Raw genomic sequence first — 22,735 nt, 5'->3', positions numbered from 1 at the left:
TGGGCTTTTTATTCATGGGCCTGCAGAATTAACTCTTTGTTTTGGGGCTCTTTATTGGCATTTTGGCTGATCCATTACCCAACCCAAGAAGTAGTAATCATTTTCTTCCTATGTTTTATAGGAAGACTTGTTTCCATGGGCTGTGAAGAATCATGGATCTGTTTACAGCACTAATATCATAAGAAATTCATTAAATTGGAAAATTCTAAAATAATAATTAATAAAATATGCATCATTAACAAACTTTCTCGCAGATTCTTTTTGCTTTGCCCTAGCTAGGCCTGGGTATCGGTCAAAACGGTCCGGTTAAGGACCTTATCGGTTATTAACCGATAATTTTCGGTTAAACGGTTTATTAACCGATACCGAACCAATAAGAATTTTAACCGATAATTTCGGTTAAAACGGTACACGGTTAAACGGTCCGGTTAAACCGGTTAACCGATTTAACCGAGAGCTTTATATTGATTTATTTTGTTGGGCCAAAAACCAAAAATGAGTTTTTTTGACTTTTGAGAGCCCAAATACTTTTTGTTGGGCTAAAATAATTTATTAAAAATGAGTTGTTTTAGGGACCAAATACTTTTTGTTGGGACCCAAATATTTGTTTTTTGGGCTAAAAATTGAAGCTTTTTTATATTGATCCACTTCAACTTTTTTTTTTTTTTTTTTTAATATTATAAAATACATTTTTCCAAAGCAAATGGACTAATTAACATAATGAATGCTAATTAGACTAGCAAAACTAGTTAATGAAAAATGCTTTTACCAAAGGCAAAGAAATCTCATCAAATGCCATCACTTAAAAAAAAAACATCAAACCTACCCAAACCCAAATTAAAATAAAATTCATTAATGAATAATAAACAAAGTATTAACTAATTAAAGTCACTTAGCAAAAGGAAAATAAGTCATGGGCAACACCATTACACAAATTCGGAAACCTGTGTCACTTGTGGGAATTTGGAAACCTCTCTAAAAGACTAAACGGCGCCGTTTTGGGACTAGGACTTAAAAAAAAAAAAAAAAAAAAAAAAAAAAATTCCGGTTTCTTATCGGTTAACCGGTTAACCGATAAGAACCGCTTAACCGGACCGGACCGGACCGAAATCCGGTATACTTTTTTTAACCGATAAGGATATCGGCATATCGGCTACGGTTTATATCGGTTCGGTCGAAGCCGGTAGACGGCCGGTTAAACGGTAACGGTTAATTTGCCCACCCCTAGCCCTAGCTTTCTTCCTCACAACTTCTCCACTCTCTCCTTGATCATGTCTCCAAAAGCATTGCATTATATTAACCATGGTTTGGTTAGCTATTACATACAATACCGCGTATGACGGGTCCCAAGTCGCATGGGAGTTTGTGGAGGAGAGGAATTGAAATTTTGTATCATGTGGATGAGACTTTTGTACCTGATGATCAGTTGAGGTGGACGTTTGTGGAGCTGGAGTTTACGACTTTTCTCATGCATTAATGTATTCACAAGCAACCGCCGACTGATAATTCGCTCAGGACCATCTTGAACCATTCAGTGCCGTTGACTCAGAGAGTTCCTTCAGCTTCTTCATTTCCGTCATCTTCCAGACATCGATAATGGCCGGCAAAGGAGAATGTTCAGCAATAGGGATTGATCTGGGGACGACGTACTCGTGCGTGGCAGTGTGGAAAAATGGTGGAGTAGAGATCATAGTGAACGATCAGGGTAAAAGGACGACGCCGTCTTATGTTGCCTTCACTCACAAAGAACGTTTGGTCGGTGATGCAGCTAAAAACCAAGTCCACAGGAACCCTGCTAACTCTGTTTTTGGTAATCTCCCACTCTCTCTCTCTTTTTTTTTTTTTTTTTTTTCTTTAATTGAACAAACTATACGTTGGTTTGAAGAAATGCAAAACTAAATTATAGATTTGGTGTTTCTCACCCTTGTTTAGTTTATCTCATGCTAATTGCTAAGCACGAAATCATGTATCATATCAGCATTAAGTCACTTAAATGGATCAAAGTAGAAGAGTTTCACTTACATGGGGCTAGAGAACTTTATTTTAAAACATTTGATCACTTGTGTTTTGGAAAAGATGAATTAAAGGTGCTTGTAGGAGAACATAATTAGACTCCAAAAAAACACCCGATCATTCTCTTCACCTAAATTGGACCCAAATCTTGATATTGTTAGCAGTTTTCCTGGAAGACCCATACCAGAAATGGTAAGGGCTTCAATCATGGTGGTAGTGACATTTAATGGCAATTGACCCGTAGCAGACAAAGGATTATTGGGAACATTACCCCTTGCCAGATTTGGTAACCAGGAGTCAAGAACAAAATACAAAATAGGGAAAGTAAGCCCTTCACTCATTAGTTTGATTGCTAAAAAAACACTCCTTTGTGAGAGGGACCAAAAGGGGGAAGTAAGCCATGTGAATGTGCGAGTGAAAGACCTATACTTTGCCGCCTTGGGGGTCCAACTGCCACAATTAAAACCTCCAATTCCTAACAGTTGACCGGTGACTCTGTCGGCCAGAGAAATGGGGGAATTGCCTCACTAGGGCTTGAGCCAGATCGCCCGTTATGGAGGCTGACCAGCCCAGGCCCATACGGGCCTAGGAGTATCTTTCTCGCGGCCGCAGAGAACAGAATTAGACTAGAAAACACTCGATCATTCTCTTCACCTAAATTGGACCCAAATCTTGATATTGTCGGCATTTCTCCTAGCTAGAAAACCTCCGCCGGAAACGGTGAATGAGCACCAAGCTTCTTCAGCCTTGATGTCGACTGGCCCATGGGCCATAGCAAGCAGAGGAATATCGAGAACTCCCCTGGCTAGACCCTGTGACCATGAGTCACTAACAAGCCACACATAACCCCAATCAGAAGGTAACATGTGGCAAAATTGTAGCATGAGAGGTAAGTCCCTCACTCATTCAATCGATCACATTCACCTTAAACAAAAAAAAAAAAAAAAAAAAAAAAACTCATTTGCGATATAACAAAATCTTTTTCAGTGTCACACTTAGGAATTAGAGCCGTCTTTCGAGAGTTTTCCTCGACAGGCCTCTAAGTTCTTTGTTTAGTTATTTCAAATATTTTTACAATGCGGGATAAGTTATGCGGATTTCAGCACCATCACAAGTTTTTCATATCCACATAGAATTTAATCTCGACAAAAAGAAGAAGATTATTTTGAAAAAAAATAAATCACTTCTTCAAAAAGTTGGTCATATCACTTGTTTTACCTTTCCCTACAAGGTCACATTGATCTTGTGCCATATTGTCTTTCATTCCAATATTTTTTAATGTGTCGATTGTAATATTTTTTTTTACATATCTTTCTTAATTAGTGGTATATTGAACCTACTGATTGCAAAAACTCCTTTTCAAATCCTAAGTATTGTCCTACGCCAACAAAACAATTAATTAGTTGGAAAAATCCATGCCAATTTAAAACCTCATCAATATTGAGTTATGTTGCTTCTTCTACTTTAGACTTGTCAAATTGTTTGTTTGTTTGTTTTTTTTTTTTTTTTCCTTTATTCTCTTATTATTTTTGCAGATGCAAAGCGGTTGATTGGTAGGAGATTTAGTGATTCCTTAGTTCAGAATGATATCGAGCTTTGGCCATTCAAGGTCATTGAAGGTCATGCCGACAAGCCTATGATTGCGGTCACTTATAAGGGTGAAGAGAAACAATTTCCAGCTGAGGAAATCTCATCGATGGTCCTCCAAAAGATGCGTGAGATTGCCGAGGCCAACCTTGGCACAACTGTGAAGAATGCTGTAGTCACTGTCCCAGCCTACTTCAATGACTCACAACGTAAGGCCACAATGGATGCCGGAGGCATTGCAGGACTCAATGTCATACGAATAATCAGTGAACCAACGGCTGCAGCCATTGCTTATGGTCTTGATAAGGTGGGCATTGGTAAGAAAAATGTGTTGATCTTTGATTTGGGTGGTGGTACTACAGATGTCTCATTACTTACCATTGATAAGGGTACTTTTAAAGTGAAGGCCGTTGCTGGAGATACTCACCTCGGAGGTGAGGATTTTGACAATAGAATGTTAAAGCACTTCGTTGAAATATTTAAGAGGCAACACAATGAGAACATTAGTAAAAATGTCAAATCTCTGAGGAAGTTGAAAACTGAATGTGAGACTGCAAAGATTATTCTTTCTGCTGCAAGTGAGACTACCATTGATGTTGAGTCTTTATATAATGATATTGATTTCACCTCAAGTATTACCCGGGCCAAATTTACAGAACTAAATATGGACTTGTTTAGGAAGTGTATTGAGCTTGTTGAGAAGTGTTTGACTGATGCTAAGATGGACAAGAGAGAAGTAGATGAGGTTATTCTTACTGGTGGTTCTTCCAGAATTCCAAAGGTGCAAGAGCTGTTGCAAAAATTCTTTAATGGAAAGCAGCTTAGCAAGGGCATCAACCCAGATGAAGCTGTGGCTTATGGAGCTGCTGTTCAAGCTGCAAATTTGGCTGGTATGGGTAATGAAAGGGTGCAAAAAATTATGCTCTTGGATGTCATCCCTCTGTCCCTTGGGGTGGAGGTCCGTCAAGGTGAGATGTTCGTTGTGATTCCGAGAAATACCGCCATTCCCGCCAAGAATGAGTGTTATTTTTCCACCCAGTTTGACAACCAAACGTCTATTTTGTTCCCTGTTTATGAAGGTGAGAGAGCAAGAACTGTGGATAACAATTTGTTGGGAAAACTTCAGCTTTCCTCCATTCCTGCAACACGCAGGGGTGTCGCTAAGGTCAAAGTATGCTTTGAGATAGATGCCAATGGTATTTTGAATGTTTCTGCGGTGGAGCAGACCACCGGCATAAGTTGCAAGATCACCATCAACAATGACAAGACGAGGCTGTCCAAGGAAGAGATTGAAAGGATAGTTCAAGATGCAGAGAAATACAAGGTTGAAGACGAAGAGCACAAGAAGGGGGTTACGGCTAAGGAGGCTTTGGAGAAGTATACATTCAAAATGGGGAACATTATCAATGATAAGAAAATTGGTGACAAACTTGACACTACTAGTAAGGAGACGATTGAGGCAGCTATTGACCAGGCAATTCATTGGTTAGATGGCATCCAGCTCGCGGAGGTACATGAGTTTGAGGAGAAACTGACTCAACTGAAGTTAATCTGCAATCCCATCATTCAAAAGAATGTTGAGAAGTGTTTGACTGATGCTAAGATGGACAAGAGAGAAGTAGATGAGGTTATTCTTACTGGTGGTTCTTCCAGAATTCCAAAGGTGCAAGAGGTTATTCTTAATGGTATCTTGAATGTTTCTGCTGTGGAGCAAACCACTGGCGTGAGTTGCAAGATCACCATCACCAATGACGAGGCGAGACTGTCGCAGGAAGAGATCAGTAGGATTGTCCAGGACGCAGAGAAATACAAGGTTGAAGATGATGAGCACAAGAAGATGTTTAAAGCTAAGGAGGCTTTGGAGAACTATGCTTACCAAATGAAGAACATTATCAATGATAAGAAGATTGGTGACAAGCTTGACGCTGCTGGTAAGAAGAAGATTGAAGCTGCTATTAGGCACGTGACTCAATGGATAGATGGTATCGAACATGCAGAGGCAGATGAGTTTGAGGACAAGTTGATTGGACTTGAGTTCATCTGCATTCCCATCATTGCAAAGATATCTAGACAACAATGCTTGAACGAGGAAGCACATGACGAACACATGTGTTCTCCGAAGCTTCCCCCTACCTTAACTGGTTATGGAGTGACGCTACACCTCCGTGAAAAGGTCTCAACAGAGTGTCTAAAATGCCAAAGAAAGGAAATATCGAAGGGGTTAAGTGGGTGGTCCTATGAATCGACTTGTGGCCAATATTGCTATCACGTGGCATGTGTGAAGGACTTAATTCTTGAGAATGAACAGAATAATGTGTTGCTGCAGAATATGGTTCCAGGCGGAAATAAGGCTAGTAAGTATGGGTGGATGGCAAAAGTTGCTCTCAAGCTCATTTTTTCAGTCATCTATGTGGATCCAATTACCATGATTGATACTGCTTACGAGTTGATTTCAAGCTGATTTATTTAATGACAGGATGGGAAGTTTGTGTATGTGCGCATGTTTTTTCTTTTGGATGAATTGTAGTACGCTGTTTGGTGTTATAAATTATGTTCTTTAAACCAATAATTTATGTTCGTGGTGGGTTGATCTGAACCTCATTATTTCAGCCATCAACTCTTGTTGACGCCTTCGCTTCAAGATGATTTATTTTATGACGGGAGGGAAATTAAGTTCGTATTATGTGTTTGTATCTGTGTGTGTGCGTATTTAGAATTTCCCTATCAATCTTACCTCCCTTTCAACATTAATTTTAACCTTTCATATTTAGTTCAAGCCCAAGTAGACAACAATATTCTGACCCCACTGCTTACGCTCGATGCCAATTATTATTATTTTTTCAGCTGATAGCAGGGAAAGTATGTCCACTGATGAGGATGAGCCTAAATGCCGAAGTCCAGCCAAATTCTCAAGGATTAAAAAAAAAAAAAAAAAAAAAAAATGAACTGATCATGTATATTTTATTCTCCATGAACATGGAGTAGGCCTAGGGAGACAAAATTTTCGGCAAAATGGTAAAAGGGAAGTATACTTATCTACATTTGAATTTGAATCTTTATCCACCAAATTATCCACTATATCACAAGTAATATCCCCAGCCTCTCCACCCAACTCCCATATAGCTCAAAGAGAATATAATAGAATTGTTTTAACAAGGAAGCTCGTCCGATCCTCATCTTTATATACATTTGAATTTGAATCTTTACATTGCAACCTATTGTTAGAGATAAAGATCAAAGCCATGTGCAAGATAAACCACAAGAAGAATCACGATCTAGCTAGAAGGAGATAATATTTATCTCATAGTCTAAGAATTTACATTGTATTATAGTTCTTAGACTAGTTCATATCTGTTAGCTAGATTAGATATTAGTTTAAATATTATCTACTTCTAGAGTCAGATACGTAGTCATTGTATAGTTACTAAGATAATTACAAACTCTACACTCTATATAAATATATATCATATACGTTGGATGTGCTGCTAGGTATTAAAAACTAAGTACTCTCGATCGCATTATTTCACTGTAAAGTGACAATCTTCAACCTGTCATCTACTTCAGTTTCGTGATCCTTCTGGGATTCGAGAATGGCCGGCGAAAGAGAGGGCCCAGCGATAGGGATTGATCTGGGGACGACGTACTCGTGCGTGGCAGTGTGGCTGCATGATCGGGTAGAGGTCATAGTGAACGATCAGGGCAACAGGACGACGCCGTCTTATGTTGCCTTCACCGACAAAGAGTGTTTGGTTGGTGACGCAGCCAAGAACCAGGTTGCCAAGAATCCCACGAACTCCATTTTTGGTAATTTTTAGTCTATAGCCATCTTGGCTCTTTTTGTACGTTTACGTCCAAATTTATGAATCTCTTATCTGGTAGCAGGTAGTATTTAACAAGTTATAGGGAGAAAGAGAGAGCGTTATTTAATTACAAATAGAAATTTAAATCAAAATGCTGGAGGTATTAATTATGTATGGTTTTTCTTAGAACTCGAAAGGGAGAAAGACAAAGACTTCACGAGAAGGTGATTGGTTATAAATTGAGACACGCCTCACGTATAATTATTTGAAACCCACTTAAGAGCTGGAATATTTCTTTTTATTTTTGTAACAAGAGCTAATTGGCAGTTAGATAAATGGGGTATCTCGATCCGCTAAGGAGTCATTCACCTCTGAAGCGTTTGAAACCTAAGTCAGAAAATTAGCGGAGGTAACTCGCCATTAGTGAAGCTTTTCGGAATTCATCGATCAAGAGACTCTTATGCCATTTTGATTCCCCCTTCCTAATTAATATCCCGTTGCATTTCTTCACACTCTTCTATTTCACATCTGTGTACTAGCTAGCTAGTTCCTCCGATCTAGTACATGAAGAAATTTGAACCCTCAAATAAGATTTTCTGAACCTTGTTGTTGCAAGCTGCCAAAAACCGAAAATTCACCCTTTGAAGTACCCATCCAAATCAATTAGTCTTTTTGTTGATAGGGAATTAGAGTCAAGTGACTAATAGAAAATGCTTGCTCTTGAAAATATCGTTCTAGCTAGGAGATTGGACTGAATAAGTAGTTGGAATAGGCAGCCACTTATCTAATTTCCAGATTCTAACCAATGCCCCATCTTCGATTCTGCATAGAAGTCTAGCTAGCTTTGAGAAGATTACAAGAAGATTAAATACTTCTCCAAGCAAAAGAGGGTCTTCTACCCAAGCTTGCTTCCATAATTATTCTATCTGAATACTACTTTGCTTTTCTGTATTATATAGTATGCAGAAAGTAATGTTGTATTGAAACATTCTAAATCTCTGAATTCAAAACCACCCTAGGACTTCAAGAAACCCATTTTACCAGGCCCATCCGATGGATCTTTGATTCTTTCTCCTTTTGCCCTAAGTATCATCAAATTAATTTTCCTATAAAAAGTCTTTGGTAATTGAAAGACACTCACGTTGTAAGTTGAAATTGCTTGAATTACTGCTTTTAAGAGGACTTTATTTCCAGCTTGGAAAATGTAAGTGATATTTAGCCCCCTTAAACTACAACTCCTTTACAAGTTATACTCTGTTTGCTTCTGACCTTAACATGGAAGGAAAATCGATACGTTGCTGGCATGTGTTAGTTTATACTTAAAATATCCAAATTACCTCAAAAAAAAAAAAAAAAAAACTGTAAAGATCTTTTTTTTTTTTGGTTCATCACCCCCTCAGCCTTGAGGGGGGTGGCTGAACCATCCTCTCAACCTTGATGAGTGAGGATATATGGTTCAACCACCCGTGAGCCTACCTTTTTTTTTTTTTTTTTTTTTCTTAAAAAAAGAAAAAAGAAAATTGTGTTTTTAGTTTTCCATTCCAATATTTCAAATCATCATCGAATTTGATCTTGGCCCAAAAAATAGATGATAAATCACTTAAGAAAATAGGCCATATATATAAGTTCTTTTACTTTTACCTATGAGGTTACATTGATCTTGTGCCGGTCTTTCATTCCATTTCTTAATATGCCGAGTGTTTTTTTTATTTTCTTTTTATATTTGTTATAGGTATATTGAAGAACTTTTTATAGGTTACATTTGTTATAGGTATATTAAGATTGCATTTGTTATAGTTAATATGCCGAGTCCTTTTCAAAATATTGTCTTATGCTATCATAACATAACAAATTATTAGTTAAAAAAAAAAAACAAAGGCATGCCAATATAGCTCATCAATATTGAGATTCGATACTTCTTCTACTTTAGTCCCGTTGAATCCTTTTCCTTTTTCTCATATTTATTTTGCAGATGCAAAGCGATTGATTGGCAGGAGATTTAGTGATTCCTTAGTTCAGTCCGATATCAAGCTTTGGCCATTCAAGGTTATTGAAGGTCCTACCAACAAGCCTATGATTGTGGTCACTTATAAGGGTGAAGAGAAGCATTTTGCTGCAAAGGAAATCTCATCCATGGTACTAAGAAAGATGCGTGAAATTGCGGAGGCCTGCCTTGGCAAAATGGTCAAGAATGCTGTAATCACAGTCCCAGCCTACTTCAATGACTCACAGCGTAAGGCCACAAAGGATGCTGGAGGCATTGCAGGACTCAATGTCATGAGGATAATCAATGAACCAACAGCTGTAGCCATTGCTTACGGCCTTGACAAGGTGGCCATTGATAAGAAAAATATATTGATCTTTGATTTGGGTGGAGGTACCACAGATGTCTCTTTACTTACAATTGACAAAGGTACTTTTGAAGTGAAGGCTGTTGCTGGAGATACTCACCTTGGAGGTGAGGACTTTGACAATAGAATGTTAAAGCATTTCGTTGAAATATTTAAGAGACAGTACAAGAAGGATATTAGTACAAATGCCAAAGCTTTGAGGAGGTTGAGAACTGCTTGTGAGAGAGCAAAGAGAATTATTTCTTATGCAACCGAAACTACCATTGAAGTTGATTCTTTATATAATGGCATTGATTTCTCCTCAAGTATTACCCGCGCCAGATTTGCGGAACTCAATATGGACTTGTTCATGAAGTCTATTGAGCTTGTGGAGAAATGTTTGAGTGATGCTAAGATGGATAAGGGAGGAGTCCATGATGTCGTTCTTAGTGGTGGTTCTTCCAGAATTCCTGTGGTGCAGCAGCTCTTGCAAGACTTTTTTGATGGAAAGCGTCTTAATAAGAGCATTAACCCAGATGAAGCTGTGGCTTATGGAGCCGCTGTTCAAGCTGCAAACTTAGCTGGTATGGGTAATGAGAAAATTCAAAACATTGTGCTCTTGGATGTCATCCCTTTGTCCCTTGGGGTTAAAATACATGGTGGTGAGATGTCTGTTGTAATTCCGAGGAATTCCGCCATTCCCATCAACATGGAGCATAACTACACCACCGTGTATGACAACCAAACTCATGCTTTGGTCTCGATTTATGAGGGTGAGAGAGCAAGAACTGTGGATAACTACTATTTGGGAGAATTTGAGCTTTCTGGCTTTCCTGCAGCACCCAAGGGTGATATAAAAATCAGAGTATGCTTTGAGATAGATGCCAATGGTATCTTGGATGTATCTGCCATGGAGTGGACCACTGGCATAAGTTACAAGATCACAATTACATATTACAGGGCTTCGCTATCCACAAAAGATATTCATAGGATGCTCCTGGAAGCAGAGGAATACGAAGATGAAGATAATTAACACAGAAAAAAGGGTAGGGCTAAGGAAGCTTTGGAGAACTATGCCTACAAAACAGGGAGAATTTTCAACGATAAGAAGATTGGTGAGAAGCTAGACGCTTCTGTTAAGGAGAAGATTGAAGCTGCTATTAAGCAGGTGATTCATTGGTTGGATGGTATCCAACATGCGGAGGCAGAGGAGTTTAAGGACAAACTGATTGAACTTGAATTAATCTGCAATCCCATCATTGCAAAGACTAAAAAAGACTTCATTTGAGTAAATTTTGTTGCCAGTGTGTTTTGACGTGGCTTTGTTGCGTAGCAGTTGGAAAATTTGAAATATTATGTGTAATTTATGGGTTTTTCATTGACGGTGCGAATGTTTAATGTTTCTTGGTGTTTTAAAACAACTTTTAAAGTTTATTTGAAGTTTTCACTTGATAACAGGGAAAGTGTGTCCATTAATTACCATTTGGAAGACCCCCAATTTTCAGGCATGGTTTCCCCGCATTCTTCCCATCTCACGACGGAGTTCAGCTGGAAGCTCTCTAATCATCCTCCGACGAGTGTCTCCAAAGCATTGCATTATATTAACCATGGTTTGGTTAACTATTACTTATTCAATGCCGTGTATCACGGGGTCCCAATTAAGTACTGGAGACTCCATCAACTAGTATATTTGAATACCTCGTTGGAACTTCCTTACAAGAAGACAAATAAAATTCCTCCCCGGGTCCCCCAGGAGTTTGTGGGGATCGAATCGAAACAACTGTCGAAAATTTCTTACGTAAGACTTTTCTCCCACGTTGGCAGATGATCCTCCCTTCGTAATTTCTTTTGTTGCGTTTTATTTTTCTTTGCTTGGTGGCTTCACGTTCTGATCGAACAAAAGGCCAAAATATCTTCTATCCACAATTTTTTTTTTTTTTTTTTTTCAAGCTTCACAATTACAAAAATTTACAAGATGACTAAAAATATCTCTGGGTCGACATTTTTTTTTTTTTTAATATATAGATCGATGCCTCCAAATTCTCCACCATATCACAAGTAATATCCCCAGCCTCTACAGAAAATTCACGTTCCTAGCAACATTTTTCACGTCCGACCTTTTCTTGGCAGCCCCCCACCTGGAAATGAAAATCCTTACCTCTTCCTAGTAGGCCGGTGAGAGGGGTGGCCAAACAAACAACCCTATGATATTTGGCCAAAAATTGGCTCGGCCTCCCTATTTTACCAAGTACACCCTTCTTCTAACTTTTGTATTTTTATTGAAAAAAAAAAAAAAAAAAATTTGAAAAGAAAGGTTTCTCATATTACTACATGATCGATGAGTTTATTTTTTTTTATTGAGATGTTATACTGAAAAGAAATTATTAAAATTTAGAGATTGAATACTCCATAGTTTTTGTTGAGATTTTAGAGTTCTTGTTTTCAAACAAGAAAGAGAAACAGATTGAGTAATTGCAAAAATTAGAGAAAAATAATAATTTAAAGAAGGAGAAATAAGAAAATGAGAGATTTTTGCTTTTACTCAGAAAGACGAGAATACAATTGTTTTCGGAGCATAATTAAAATTTGAAAAAATTTCACAAAACCCTCCTTCTAAATTAATTGTGCCGATAGTATTTAACAAGTTATAGACACTACAAAAAATTGCTTTTTTCTTGACTATCCATTTTTGGCGTGTCAAGCCTCCTAACACGTCACTAAAGTTTAGTGACATGTGTCAAAAGTTAAAAATCATGGTGTCACAATTGGAGATTTTTTGACATGCTAATGTTTGACACGTCAGAAATTGGTGACATGGCAAACAGTGGCATGTCAAAAAATAATTTTTGACATGTAATTTTTACCACGTCACCAATTTTTGACATGTCAATATTGCAACGTCAAAAACTTTATTGACGTGGCAATAATGCCATGTCATGCTCTTCATTGATGCGGTAATATTGCAACATCAATAAAGTTTTTGACGATGCAAATACTGCCAAGTCAAGAAAGAAGGTGACGTGGTAATATTCCCACTATGATAAAGTTTTTGACGTGGCAATATTGCCACGTCAATAAAGTTTTTGATGTGACAGTATTGCCATGTCAATAACGTTTTTGGCGTGCTAGTATGAGCCACATCATTAAAGTTAGTGATGTGACAAGATATGACACGTCAGCTTTTATTGACGTGTTACACGGTATGACACGTCAATAGAAGGTGACGTGTCATAACATGCCACATCAGTAAAATAGGTAATTTAATAATGTATTAAAAATTTATTTTTTGCTCCCTGTATATATTTTTTGAATTTTTTGGAGTTATACCCGAATTTCAAAGTTGACCTGATACACAATTTACATATCTATTACAAAAGAACTATCCATCAATTGCAACATCGATCACAAATATACAATGTTCCATCAACTATTACAACTATACAAGTTCCATCTGCTATATATATCAAAGACAAAAAAAACAGTTTCAACAAACATTAATCAAACTATCTCTGTCATTACAAATAGAGACATAGTTAAATCTAACTACATACATAATACAAAACATGAACAAAATATACAAGTACTTCACCAACTACGAACAGCCAACCACTTACTCAATCCAAGTCAATAGCATCATCACCGAATGACTTATCCGCATTAATTGCAAATGATAAAACAAACAATCAGCAAATAATATGATAGAATCTTATCAAGTCCTAAGCATTAAGTAACGTCAACGTCATACTCAACAGAATCACTTTTATATCTATAATTTATTTTGCTCTTTGCATATTTATTCTATGTATTCATGATCAAAGCAAATGGACGCCAAACAATATCACAAACAACATTGTATAATTTCTCATGTTGCCAAACACTAAAAATGGAGCCAAAACAATAACTTCAGCCTATCTACACTATCAACACACACACACACACACACATATATATATATATGTTCATCACTACTATTGATTTAATAAGAACAAAATGACGTGCCAAATTCCAAAAATATGGTAATATTAAATGTGGTAAGATTAAATATTCAAAACTCCAACCCGCATCCACCACCAAACCAACCCAGATATAGTCAATTTCAATAAGAGTTGCAATATCATTACGAATTCCAATAATAATTAATAAAAAAATCAAACCACAAATATAGTGGTGCAAATATTGTCTCATCTAAAGTGAACCATTGGAATAATGCGTTGCTAACCGTTAAAATGATTGATACGGAAGATAGACGTGTTAACAGAAGAAAAACAAAAACACTACAAAAATATAGCATTACCTGATCCACTAATCTCAACTGAAGATCTCACAATCACATTGGCTGGGGAATCTCTGTCTAGTGGAGTCTGATGACTCACCTCGGGCGTGGGCCTCGACTACATCATGGCCTAAAGCTGGCGAAAACGAGCCTCATATAGACCTGGCAAAACGAGTTATCGTGTCGACCCATTATGACCCGCCACCCATTTACCCTCAACTTGTACACGACCCCTTTATTAAACGGGTGGAAACCCTAAATCCAAACATGGCACGATTAAATTAGCGTGTTACCGTGTCAACCTGTTTAACCCACTATTTTTTAGCTGGTCATTTTGGGTTGTGTCAACCCAACACGACCCGTTAAAAATAACAAGTTAAACGGGTTGACACGACCCATGACCCGACACGACCAGCTAAAAAATATCGGGTTAAACGGGTTGACACAACCCATTTAGCCCAATTACCCGTTTGACATGCTTTACCCGACCTGTTTGGCATGTATTTACTATTTAAGTTGTATAGATCAGATTAAACACTTATCTTGTATCTGATATTCAAACTATATAGATCAGATTAGTCATCTAGATTAGACTTACTTTCAAATCTGTACAAGTTTCTATATAATACATAATCTAGCTATATATTGTGTTGTTTAGACATTGAAGTCTAAAGCACTTACGATTTATTTCAAAAGATACAATAAGAATGATAATCAAATCTTGGAGTACGTGAAGATAAAATAAATATGATAACCAAATCAAAATGATGTGATTACAATCAAACTTATTAATCCTAGAAAGTAAATACTAAATATCTTATAAAATATGGAATCATATAATATATCAGGAAAAAAATTTCCTTCAAATCGGATTGGTGGAAAATTTTTTCCAATTCAGTCTAATAAAATGATATGTGTCTTTTCAACATGCGAGGGACATTTTTTTAATGCATGAACATAATTTTCCTTCAAACTTCTTCCAACTTGTTCTATAAACGTCAAAATTTTGAAAAAGTCTTTCTTTTTCAAACACAAAGAGAGTCCAAGAACCCCAAGAGTCTCTCTCCGGGATCCCTCACCAAACTTCTCATCAAGACCAGTATTCACAACATGTGGGGGTAGATTTTGCTCTGGAAATTTTGTCATTGTGTAACTTGTCTCGTTTGGCTTCCTTGGAATCAACTGGTCCAGGTTCACTTTTCCTCACTACGTACATAAATGGAAACGATGGGTTTCAATGCACCCAATTTCTAAAGAGTATTTGGCTTAGAGAATATAATTCTTTCTTTCATATGATCTCCAAAGCATTGCATTATATTAACCACGGTTTGGTTAACTAATACTTATTAAATACCGCGTCTGACGGGGTCCCAAGTGGCGACTCCTGATCTGGCGGCCCCCCTGGAGTTGGTCTTGTGGATGAGACAAGGGTTTCCTGAGTTGAGGTGGACGTACTGTGGAAAATTTAACAGTTACGACTTTTCCGGTGTGTGGATGAGGGTTATTGAAATTTGGCTAATGTCTTTTATTTTTCATATTTACGCGGTACATGCATGCATGAGAATCAAAGTCAACAATATTGAGGAAATGGATGCGAAGATTGGTTGTTGATAAAAAATAAAAAAATAAAAAAAATAAAGGAGGTCGGTTATATATATATATGATATCTATAAATACTGGCTTTACATTACATTCCCAATTCATTCACAAGCCCATGCATAGATCGGCATCTAGCTAATTAATTGCCCTTCAAATCATCCTCCAGCTAGGTTTGTTAATCTTGTCATGATTTCGATTTAATTATATTCTCTTATTTATTAATTATGTTTTCTATCACAAATGATTTTTTTTTTCTTTTTTTAATTATTATTATTTTGCAATACCGCCATTCCCACCAAGGAGTATTATTTTTCCACCCAGTTTGATAACCAAACGTCTATTTTGCTCCCTATATATAAAGGTGAGATCGAGCAAGAACTGTGGATAACAATTTGTTGGGCAAACTCCAGCTTTCCTCCATTCCTTCAACACGCAGGGGTTTCGCTAAGGATGTCAAAGTATGCTTTAGGATAGATACCAATTTGATATCTTGAATGTTTCTACCCCTGGCGTGAGTTGCATGATCAGCATCACCAATAACAAGGCGAGACTGTCCCAGGAGGAGATCAATAGGATGGTTCAGGACGCAGAGAAATACAACAAGGTTAAAGATGATGAGCAATGGAAGATGTTTAAAGCTAAGGAGGCTTTGGAGAAGTATTCTTACCAAATGAGGAACATTATCAATGATAAGAAGATTGGTGACAAGCTTGATGCTGCTGGTAAGAAGAAGATTGAAGCTGCTATTAAGCACGTGACTCAATGGATAGATGGTATCGAACATGCAGAGGCACATGAGTTTGAGGACAAGTTGATTGGGCTTGAGTTAATCTGCATTCCCATCATTGCAAAGATATCTACACAACAATGCCTGCACGAGGAAGCACATGACGAACACCTGTGTTCTCCGATGCTTCCACCACCTACCTTAAATATTGGTTATGGAGTGACGCTACACCACCATGGAAAGGACTTAATTCTTGAGAATGAACAAAATAATGTGTTTTTGCAGAATATGGTTCCAGACGAAGGCATAGTACAAAAAAGGGGAGGAAGGTCAAGCGGAAGGAAGGCTAGTATGTATGGGAGTAAGTCAGAAGTGGTTCTCAAGCTCATTATTTCAGCCATCCTTTGGGATGCATTTACCTTTTGTACTCTTTTTGAATCGTTGTTTTCATGCTGATTTATTTTATGATAGGATGGGAAGTTTGTGTATGTGCATGTTTTTTTCTTGGGTTAAATACTAAATACCTCCCCTGAAATTTTGTTGCTTTATTTTTTTTTTTTCTTAGGGTTTGATTTTTATCACAGAAAGTCTATGTAGTTTTGATAATAGACCAAATTAGTCATTCTGTCAGTTGACCGTTAGTTGACTTAAGGGAAGTCCACGTGGACCAGTCAAATGTTAACACGTGGTACCTACTTAAATTTTTTTAATTTTGTTTTAATTAAAAAAAAAATTGGGGGCCCCTAGGCTCCTTTGGGGGTGGCTCGGTACCCACCGGGGGTGGTTTCGGCCACCCCCATCCTGCCAGATGGGGGTGGCCAGGCCACACCCATGGCCAAAGGGGGTGGCCGAGCTACCCCAATTTTTTTTGTTTTTTTTTTTTAAAAAAAAATACATTTTTTAATTTTTTTTTAAAAAAATTAAGTAGGTGTCATGTGCCAACATTTAATTGGTCCACGTAGACTTCCGTTAAGTCAACTAACGGTCAACTGACAGAGAATTAATTTGGTCTATTATCAAAATCCAATGAACCTCCTATAATAAAAATCAAACCCTAAGGGAGGAAAAATAAAATAACGAAACCCCAGAGGGTATTTAGTATTTAACCTATTTTTTTTCTTTTGGATGAATTGAAGTACTATTTGTTATTAAGGCATATAAGGCAAGGAGACAAAGCAAGAAAAGGAAAGACAAGGAGATAAAGGAAGAAAATGAAACAAAGCGACAAAAGAAAACATTGTAACGGCTAACAATGGCTAACGGCTAGTATGTAGTGCCACCACTTGTATAAATAAACCATCATTTGTAATGAAACGAATCAAGGGAAAAATGTAGTCCCAAATATTTCTCAGTGTTTCTTCCTCTCTAGCTCCCTCACATTTTCAATAATCAATAAACTTCCATATTTGTGTTATAAATTAGGGTAACTTTACTTTAAATCTATGAATTACCGCGCGATTTGACAAGCCTTCAAAACTTCAAAACCCGTCAATTTGATCTCCTCCATCAGATTTTAAACGTTAAAAGTAAGACAATGACATTTATACCTGACTTTTTTTTATAAAATTTTAAATTTACCCATTATTCCAATTTTTTTTTTTTTTTTTTTTTTTTTAAATAAGGTTCTCCGTCCGGCAGACTAGCTAGCTTGTGGGTCAGGCTAGACCCACGCGGGTCTGGCCGTGACCCACGCTGGGTCTTGGCCAGAACTTTTAAGTCAAAAAGCGCTTTTAGGCAAAAGCTTCATTTTTAAGTTTTTGCCAAAAATGTGTTTTAAAAATTTTTAGGCTTTTTCGACCCTTAAAAACGCTTTTAATTTTTTTATCAAATGAGTATTTTTTTTTTCTTCAAACAGACTTTTTGAGTCAAAAATACTTTTAGATTATTCAAACGCAATCCAAACAAGTTCTAAAGCCATGCTTCTAAGATTTTGTTGAATGATTTAAATAAAGCCACGAAACCAATAAAATTACACACCCAGCGTCAAAAAAGTAACAGGGATAAAGGAAACTTCGTATTTGCTTTTGAAATCATGCAAAGGAGGCAACTTTTATTTTCAAATCCCTCAACCAATAGAATCTGGTACGATAAATCTTTAATAAGATTTTGTTGAATGATTTAAATAAAGCCACGGATTAAACCAATAAAATTACACACCCAGCTTCAAAAAAGGAACAGGGATAAAGGAAACTTCGTATTTGCTTTAGAAATCATGAAAAGGAAGTAACTTTTATTTTCAAAATATTTAACAACCAGCCATAGGGATTGATCTGGGGACGACCTACTCGTGCGTGGCAGTGTGGCAGCATGATCGAGTAGAGGTCATAGTCAACGATCAGGGCAACAGGACGACGCCGTCTTATGTTGCCTTCACTGACAAAGAGCGTTTGGTTGGTGACGCAGCCAAGAATCAAGTCGCCAAGAATCCCACTAACTCCATCTTTGGTAATTTTTAGTGTATAACCATGTTAGCTCTTTTACGTCCAAATTTATGAATCTCTTACCTGGTAGGTAGTATTTAACAAGTTATAGAAAAGAATCTGATTTTGTCTGGGTAGATCTGATTGCATTCTTTATAATTTTATTTTAATGTCCCATAGCATTTCTTCACACTCTTTTATCTCTCATCTATATACTAGTTCCTCCATTACATGAAGAAATTTGAACCCTCACATAAGATTTTCTGAACCTTTTTGCTGCAAGCTCTCAAAAACCGAAAATTAACCCTTTGAAGTACCCTAGGACTTCAAGAAACCCATTTTTCCCAGCCCATCCGATGGATATATATTTGATTCTTTCTCCTTTTGCCCTACCAGAATTTAAGCATCATCGAATTAATTTTCCTACAAAAAGTCTTTGGTAGTTAAAAGACACTCGCGTTGTAAGTTGGGATTGCTTGAATTACTATTCTTAAGAGGACTTTATTTCCTGCTTGAGAAAGGTATGTGACTTTCCAATTATTTAGCCTATTCTAAATTCGGTCTTTGATACTTTTAAATGCCCTGATTTTGGATTTTCCAACAAATGTCAGTAACCCCAAATGCTTCTCGTAGATATACATTGATTGTTCTCAACAATTGCCAAAATTTGTACCTTAACATCCTAGTTGCTCGATTTATTGGTACTAAATTGCATTTTACATCATTGTAGAATTATAAAAGTAATTAAACTTATAACCAATCACCTTAAGTGTTTTATATTTCACATCACTGTTGAGTTTCAATCCCAAAAAATGGATGATTTTTTGACAAAAGAAAAAAAAAATCAAGAAAATTGATTATATAAAGTGTTTTTAATTTTTTGGAAAACTACATTTAACCCTCCAAATTGATACACCTTTTATAAAGACTCCTTCAAACTTTTTAAAAAGTGATACTTAGCCTCCCTCAAACTATAACTCCTTTACAAGTTACACTCTCCGTTTGCTTCTGACGTTAAGATGGAAGGAAAATCGATAAGTTTCTAGCATATGTGTTAGTTTGTACTTAAAATATCCAAATTACCTCCAAAGATTTTTATTTAAAAAAAAAAAAAAAACTGTAAAGATTTTTTATTTTGGTTCATCACCCCTCAGGCTTGAGGGGGGTTGCTGTACCATCCTCTCAACCTTGAGGAGTGAGGATGGTTTAACCAAAACAAAACAAAAGAAAATTGTATTTTTAGTTTTCCTTTCTAATATTGGTAACTGTTCAATATATTTCACATATGCTAGTATTGGTAACTGTTCCATATATTTCACATCACCAAATTTGATCTTGGTCCAAAAAATAGATGATAAATCACTTAAGAAAATGGGGAAACTACATTTTGCCCCTATGAATTACAACGTCTTGGCACTTTCCCCCATAAACTATCAACTATGACACCCGAGTTCCATGAACTACTATTTTGTGCCCAAAACCCTCATTCGGTCAGTCAAATGCACATTTTAATTGTTAGTCAAAGACATTAATTCAGATGGTCTACCCGTCATCTTGCCCACATAAACTAGAATTCATTATCACTTTGCCTCCATGAATTACAACCCATTGTCACTTTGACCGTCTAAGTTAATACATTTAACTGACGAAAGTGGAGTTTTGGGTACAAAATGGTAGTTCATGGGAGTCGGGTGTTACAGTTGGTAGTTTATAGAGACAAAGTGAAAATGCATTGTAGTTCATGGGGGCAAATGATAGTTTCCCGTAAGAAAATTAGTCATATAAGTTGTTGGGGAAACTTCAGTTTGCCCCCGAACTTCCAGCTTATTTGACAAGACTCCCTTCAACTTTCGAATCTCTCACTTTGGACTCCTGAACTTTGATTTGCTCTCACTTTGAACCCTTCTGTTAGTTTTCAATGTTAAACTCAAACGGTTTAACTTTTTATATCCATTATACCCTCAATCAGCTAGTTGAAATTCTGAAATTGTCTACAACTACAGCACCCACCCCAGCCCAAAACGACGTCGTTTTGGGCTAGACAAAAATATAAAAAAATATAAAAAAACTATTAAAAACTATTAAAATATATATATATATATAAAAAAAAACTATTAAAAAAAAAATGTAGGGGCTCTCGAGCCCCCCTTGCTCCAAAGGGTCACCCCCCCGGTTGGCTACAGAGTGTTTCCCGCATGCACGGGTATGGTGGAGGAATCACCACGGAGCAGGGGTAATCCTACTGTGACCAAAAGGCCAAAAAAAAGGATTGGTGGTGGTTTCACACCACACGACCGATACGGAGGTGACCGAACCGACTCAAAGCCTTTGGGGTGGTCCCACCACCCCTACGACCCGAATCCATTCCCGTTATTTTGTTTTTGGCCTTTTGGGGTGGCCGGACCACCCCCTTGGCCATGGGGGTGGTTCCTCCACCCCTATACCGAGCATGGGGGTGGCTGGCCAAAACAAGGTGGTCCGGCAAAGGGTGGCTCGAGCACCCTTCCGTTTTTTTTTTTAAAAAAAAAATTCATTTTCTTTTTCATTTTAAAAAAATAAAAAATAAAAAATTGTCTAGCCCAAAACGGCGTCGTTTTGGGCTGGGGTGGGTGTTGTAGTTTTAAGGCCAAAACAGTATAATTTCAAGTGAGGGTATATTGGGCATAAAAATAAATTTAATGGTGTAAAGTAATAGAGTGGTCTAAAATGAGAGCAAATCAAAGTTCAGGGGTTCAAAATGAGAGATTTGAAAGTTGAGGTAGGTCTTGCCAAATCAGCTGGAAGTTCAAGGAGGCAAACTGAAGTTTCCCCTAAGTTGTTTTACTTTAACCTATGAGGTTACATTGATCTTGTGCCGGTCTTTCATTCCATTTCTTAATATGCCAAGAGTGTTTTCTTTTTCTTTTTCTTTTTATATTTGTTATAGGTATATTGAAGAACTGTTAATGTGCCGAGTCTATTTATAGGTTACATTTGTTATAGGTATATTGAGATTGCATTTGTTATAGTTAATATGCCGAGTCCTTTTCAAAATATTGTCTTATGCCACCATAACAAAGTATTAGTGAATTGAGATTCGTTGGTTCTTCTACTTCAGTCTTGTTGAATCATTTTTCCTTTTTCTCATATTTATTTTGCAGATACAAAACGATTAATTGGCAGGAGATTTAGTGATTCCTTAGTTCAGTACGATATCAAGCTTTGGCCATTCAAGGTCATTGAAGGTCCTGCCGACAAGCCTATGATTGTGGTCACTTATAAAGGTGAAGAGAAACATTTTGCTGCAGAGGAAATCTCATCTATGGTCCTAAGAAAGATGCGTGAAATTGCGGAGGCCTACCTGGACACAACGGTGAAGCATGCTGTAATAACTGTCCCGGCCAACTTCAATGACTCACAGCGTAAGGCCACAAAGGATGCTGGAAGCATTGCAGGACTCAATGTCATGAGGATAATCAATGAACCAACAGCTGCAGCTATTGCTTACGGTCTTGACAAGGTGTCCATTGATAAGAGAAATGTATTGATCTTTGATTTGGGTGGTGGTACTACAGATGTCTCTTTACTTACCATTGACAAAGGTACTTTTAAAGTAAAGGCTGTTGCTGGAAACACTCACCTCGGAGGTGAGGACTTTGACAACAGAATGTTAAAGCATTTCGTTGAAATATTTAAGAGACAGTACAAGAAGGATATTAGTAGAAATGCCAAAGCTCTGAGGAGGTTGAGAACTTTTTGTGAGAGAGCAAAGAGGACTATTTCTTCTGCAACCGAGACTACCATTGAAGTTGATTCTTTATATAATGGCATTGATTTCTCCTCAAGTATTACTCGTGCCAGATTTGCAGAACTCAATATATATGGACTTGTTCACGAAGGCTATTGAGCTTGTGGAGAAATGTTTGACTGATGCTAAGATGGATAAGGGAGAAGTCCATGGAAATAAACTATTCTTAGAAATAGTGTGTTATCAAACAAATGCATAG

At 37.2% G+C, this 22,735-nt stretch overlaps 1 protein-coding gene and 1 pseudogene across 1 annotated transcript; both read left to right on the top strand.

Annotated features, from left to right (window-relative positions):
• The first annotated feature begins 1,410 nt into the window (after nt 1-1,410).
• On the top strand, nt 1,411-6,227 carry LOC132187099 (heat shock cognate 70 kDa protein 2-like). The gene is made up of 2 exons (XM_059601273.1): nt 1,411-1,810; nt 3,549-6,227. Exons 1-2 carry the CDS (start codon nt 1,597-1,599, stop codon nt 6,059-6,061), a joined length of 2,727 nt encoding a protein of 908 aa, XP_059457256.1. The 5' UTR covers nt 1,411-1,596; the 3' UTR covers nt 6,062-6,227.
• A 920-nt stretch (nt 6,228-7,147) lies between these two features.
• On the top strand, nt 7,148-22,735 carry LOC132188095 (heat shock 70 kDa protein 18-like; annotated as a pseudogene).

This window comes from Corylus avellana, chromosome ca7, assembly GCF_901000735.1.
Source record: "Corylus avellana chromosome ca7, CavTom2PMs-1.0".
Taxonomy (NCBI): domain Eukaryota; kingdom Viridiplantae; phylum Streptophyta; class Magnoliopsida; order Fagales; family Betulaceae; genus Corylus; species Corylus avellana.
This window is presented reverse-complemented; position numbering and strand designations above follow the sequence as displayed.

Excerpts from the sequence above, each read along its gene's own strand:
- LOC132187099 (XM_059601273.1), top strand. The coding sequence starts at position 1,597 with ATGGCCGGCAAAGGAGAATGTTCAGCAATAGGGATTGATCTGGGGACG. Across the intron at positions 1,811-3,548 it reads CCCTGCTAACTCTGTTTTTG|ATGCAAAGCGGTTGATTGGT; the intron begins GTAATCTCCCAC and ends TTATTTTTGCAG.